The following is a 5057-nucleotide window of genomic DNA, read 5'->3' as shown; positions in this document are numbered from 1 at the left end:
CACACTCTCACACACACGCACTCTCTCTCACACACACGCTCTCTCTCACACACACACACACACGCACTCTCTCTCACACACACACACACACACGCGCACTCTCTCTCTCACACACACACGCACTCTCTCACACACTCACACACACGCACTCTCACTCACACACGCACTCTCTCACACACTCTCACACACACGCACTCTCTCTCACACACTCACACACGCACTCTCTCTCACACACACACGCACTCTCTCACACACTCACACACACGCACTCTCTCACACACTCTCACACACACACGCACTCTCACACACTCACACACACGCATTCTCACACACACGCACTCTCACACACTCTCACACACACACACGCACTCTCTCTCACACTCTCTCACACACACACTCTCACACACACTCTCTCTCACGCACTCTCTCTCACGCACTCTCACACACTCTCTCTCACACACGCTCACACACACACACTCAAACGCACTCACTCTCACACACTCACACACTCTCTCACACACACTCACACGCACTCTCACACACACTCACACACACGCAGTCTCTCACACACTCACACGCATTCTCACACACACACACACACACTCAAACGCACTCTCACGCACACACACTCATACTCACACTCTCACACACACACTCATACTCACACACACACTCATACTCACACACACACACACACACTCATACTCACACACACACTCATACTCACTCACACACACACACACACAGGCTCAGGTCATGTGATCTGAAGTGTGTCCGTCCGCCCGCAGGTGCTGGTGCTGGGAAACAAGCGGGATCTTCCCGGAGCGCTGGACGAGAAGGAGCTCATCGAGAGAATGTGAGTTCACACACACACACACACACACACTCACACATACACACACACACACACAGATGACATCAGAGGTTACACTAACCAGCAGTTTTTGTTGTTGTTCACCAATTTTTAAGAGAATCAACAGCTAATTCCCTTCCCTCAGTTATAACACACACTTATATTTATGCATGTAAAATCATATTTAAGAAAACATTAAATTTTATTGCTAGAGCATATCGTTGTTCAAGATTCAAACTTTGCTCACTGGGTAATTTCCCGATGATCTAATCTGATGTTCAGGAACCTGTCGGCCATCCAGGACAGAGAGATCTGCTGTTACTCCATCTCCTGTAAGGAGAAGGACAACATCGGTGAGACTCACACACACACACACACACGTTCCTCAACACGCCAACATCAGTGGATCTTAACATCATAACGGCTAGGCATTGAAAAATCAGTTAAATATTGAAAATCAGGCTGTAAAGTTATTGTGCTACTGTACCTTTAAGACATCAGAGAGCTCTGTGATTGGCTGCTCATAGATCACCTGGGCGGGTCATATGATAATGAGCGTGTTGTGCGTTCCAGACATCACACTACAGTGGCTGATCCAGCACTCGCGGACCCGGCGGAGCTGAGGAGGCGGAGCTGCCGTCTGATTGGAGGAACCGCATCATGTGATCTACTGTATTTTAGGCGCTCTTGATTTCATTCTAAACAAGCAAGCATCCGCCCCTCCATCTCTTCTTATAAACTAATTCACATCATTTGCATCGTTTATTTTTGTTTTTACTTGAATGTGCCCATCATGACGTCCGGGCGTGTCACATGACGCGCGTCGTCCTGCGTGTTTTTGCTCGGGAGACTCGATCGAACCCTAACCGACGCCCACAGCATCTGGTCACGTGATTCACGGTGGCGCAGTTCACGCCGCCATCTTGTTTAGACGTCCACTGAGATAGCATCGTTAGCCTGTTAGCGTGACCTGGTGACATCATCGGAAAAGCGCCGCCAATGGCTCCGTTGACGCTAGCAGTCATTTACGGAGTCGACGTTTAGTTGTTCGGCGAAGTTTGCGACTTTATTATTACGAAATCGACTTTGAGGAAGTCGTTCCTGCGAATGTGACATCATAGGTACAGCTGTGACATCATCTAAGTTTGCGCTAATCGTGTAACATTATGAAATCTGTCATTTTATCTGAAAGCACACGCATCGTTCGGAAGAGTTTTAACGCGTCCAGATGAAGGTTTTATACGTTTGCGCCGAGTCGCCGTGACGACAGCGTTGCGTCAAAGACATCGGTGGGTTGTCATGGCAACTGCGTTCCCATTGCATCGAGTTTTAGGCGAGCGCGTGCAGAACACCGGCAGTGTTTCGAGCGTTGATCCGTCTCTGCGGAGATGTGAGGAATATCGTACGAATCTCCTGTCCAGCGCTGTTCATAACGGAAGGCTTTTCTCGCTTTGTTTCCTTTCGTTTTTGTCGCATGTGTGGACGTTTTTGGCCGGAATCATACTGATTTATGAACGTGATTATACATATGTAAATGTACATTGTTTTTGTTTGTTTTTGGCATGTTCTTTCTCATGTTCTTCAGTGTTTTTCAACTGGATTATGTAAATAGCAACTTAAACCAAATGAGATCTCCCGGTGTTTGTGCTGTTGTGATTAGCTTCCTAAGATAATAATAATCATAATCATAATAATAATAATAGAAGACCCCACTCATATTCACAGCATTCTGAACAAACGGATTGTGAGTGTGTGTGTGTGTGTGTGTGTGTGTGTGTGTGTGTGTGTGTGTGTGTGTGTGTGTGTGTGTGTGTGTGTGTGTGTGTGTGTGTGTGTGTGTGTGTGTGAGAGAGCGATTGTTGTCATGTAGACTAGAATAATACTTACTTTATAAATATCGCCAATTTATTCCATTGATTTATCGCAACTGTTAATAATTTTATATTCATCTCCACTAATGTTTTGATTTGTTATGATTCCATAGGGTGCGCGTCTAAACCTCGTCTACACACGAGAGCGAGCGACGCTACGCGACAACACTGATAATCAACAAAGCTACACTGCTAGCACAGCGGCTAGCTTAAAGCCTGTTACGAAGTTGACGTAGCAAAGTTCCCCCGGTTACGAAAGTTATTTACACTACAACTGCTAGCCTGGTATTAGCATCACTGTCATCGGAAAGTGATGTAAACAGTATTAAAAGTCATCTTACAACTTGTAGTTATTTAACGAAGTTGCACGTTTCTGACATAGCTTTGTCTCGATGTAACGAATTTGAATTTACCGACTCCTTTACAAAGTTTTGTTATAATTCTTACGTTCATAATTCAGTTCGTATTACTCGAGGGGCGTAATGGTTTGCAAGCACACAACTTCGTAATAACTTTGTTGAAGTTGATTTTTTTGCTTTTTAGTTATTTAACGAAGTTGTGCACAGACTATTTTATTATATTGAAGGCAATGTAACGATGTTGACTTTACGAAGTCTCTTTGTTTATAATGGATGGAAACTTTCGCTTATAACGATTCGCGACCTAACGAAGTTACGTTCATAAACATTATAATAAAGTGGCATTTGCAGGCACAACTTGGTTACACAACAAGTTTGTAAATTACTTTGTTAACGTTGACTTTATTTAATGAAGTTGTGCGCTTGCAACAGACAAATTTATTATAATGAACTCGTAACGAAGTTGACTTTACGAAGTCCTTTATGAACTCACTTTTGGATTTTTTGGAAAGTCAACTTTGTTGATTATAACGAAGTCGAATTTCCGTTCGTTATAATCAAGTGTCGAAGTGGTTTGCAAGCACACAAATTACACAACACAAAGTTCGTAATTACTTTGTTGTTCACTTACGAACTATTAACGAAGTCACCCTAATGAAGTTATGTTCGTAATCTATCAGTGCTTTCGCAACTTTGTTCGTCAACTTTGTAAAAGTCACTCTAACGAAGTCGACTTTGATCAGTGTCGCGAGCGCTGCGTTGATTATGTCGGGCTTTTGTCGTGTTGCGTGTGGACATTAGATTTACTGCTGACATCATTTCCTCTGGACTCTCATGATCTTCTGTACGTGTGTCGAGTTCATCATTATTATTTCTTTATGTCTGATTAAATGTGGCCATAATGTTTGTTTTGATATGTCGTTGTTTTAATAGTTTGTAGCGGAGTCGCTCATTTGTTTGCCGGGGAATCATGTGACTTTACACTGATGCCCCGCTGCATGACTCATTATGGGATGGAGCAGGTTGCCATGGTTACTGTATAAACAAGTTGTGATTGGACAGAACGCGATGATGTTCTTTCCCCCCCTCTTTATATGGACCAGACCGTAACTTTTTACAGCCGTCAGTCACATAACAAGTGTTTCTGTACACGACTCCATCAGTCGAGTCGTTCATTTGGGATCTTTCTATTCTCTCGTACTCGCGGTGATAACTGTACATGTTGTTCTTGTTATTTACAGATTATTTAAAAATGAAATTAAATGATTTCCCTATCAGAACTGCTGTTTCTTCTTTCTTTCAGTCAAGATCGGTTTGGTTTTATTTTGGGTCTAATTCAGTGACACTGGATAGAAAATGTTTGTTTTAAAACTTTATTAGGAAAGTAAAAACAAGGGATTGAATGTGGTGCTGTTGATTTTAGTGTACTAACATACTACTACTCTATTTACATACTGCATTTGACAGCACTACACCTTATACTGTATCCCACAATGCATTGTGCATCAGTGTGTGATTCTTCAACATCACCAGCAGAGGTCAGTCAACACATACAAAGATTTCTCTCATTGATTATTAAATGAGACTTTCTGTGCAGTTTTTTTTCTCTGAAGACAAACCGAGCGTTCGTTGATGTGACGTCAACAATAAAAAATATTCATTAACCCTCTACTGCATAGCGTTGCTCTCAGGCAACGGAAAGTGTTTTTAAGTTTAATTTCCAGTACATGTTTCTTTAAATAATTGCAACCAATCAAAATGGTCAAATGATTGCTATAGAATGGTCCAATAAGGTGTGGGAGTCACTATCAAGCATCATTTGAAGGCGGGGCTTCCTTTTCTGACATGTGGTCACATGAGCACATGGTGTGAGAAGAAGGTAAGATTATTTGCTTCAGTAATCTTATTTACAATGACATGAACTGTAAATAAAAAATATATGTATGTGCATGAAGGTGTAGAGAAGTTGTTTGT

At 42.4% G+C, this 5057-nt stretch overlaps 1 protein-coding gene across 3 annotated transcripts in view; it reads left to right on the top strand.

The window, feature by feature from the left end:
• arl8a (ADP-ribosylation factor-like 8A) overlaps positions 1-4359 on the top strand; it is a gene marked incomplete at its 3' end in the record, with an annotated part of 15743 nt that extends 11384 nt beyond the window's left edge. Inside the window, exons 5-8 of one of the 3 annotated variants that reach the window (XR_013815921.1) lie at positions 789-856; positions 1136-1206; positions 1427-2663; positions 2703-4359. Coding sequence is in view for 2 of the 3 variants with exons in the window: in XM_079808462.1 (XP_079664588.1) it covers positions 789-856; positions 1136-1206; positions 1427-1476 (189 nt within the window). Of the gene's footprint in view, positions 1-788; positions 857-1135; positions 1207-1426 lie in introns of those variants that run through there. The other 2 variants (XM_079808462.1, XM_079808463.1) reach the window with 2 other exon arrangements.
• Positions 4360-5057: the final 698 nt, after the last annotated feature.

The sequence above is a fragment of the Gobio gobio genome, assembly GCF_949357685.1.
Source record: "Gobio gobio genome assembly, chromosome: 24".
Classification (NCBI taxonomy): Eukaryota; Metazoa; Chordata; class Actinopteri; order Cypriniformes; family Gobionidae; genus Gobio; species Gobio gobio.
Note: the sequence above shows the minus strand (reverse complement) of the source record. Positions and strands in the feature narration are given on the sequence as shown.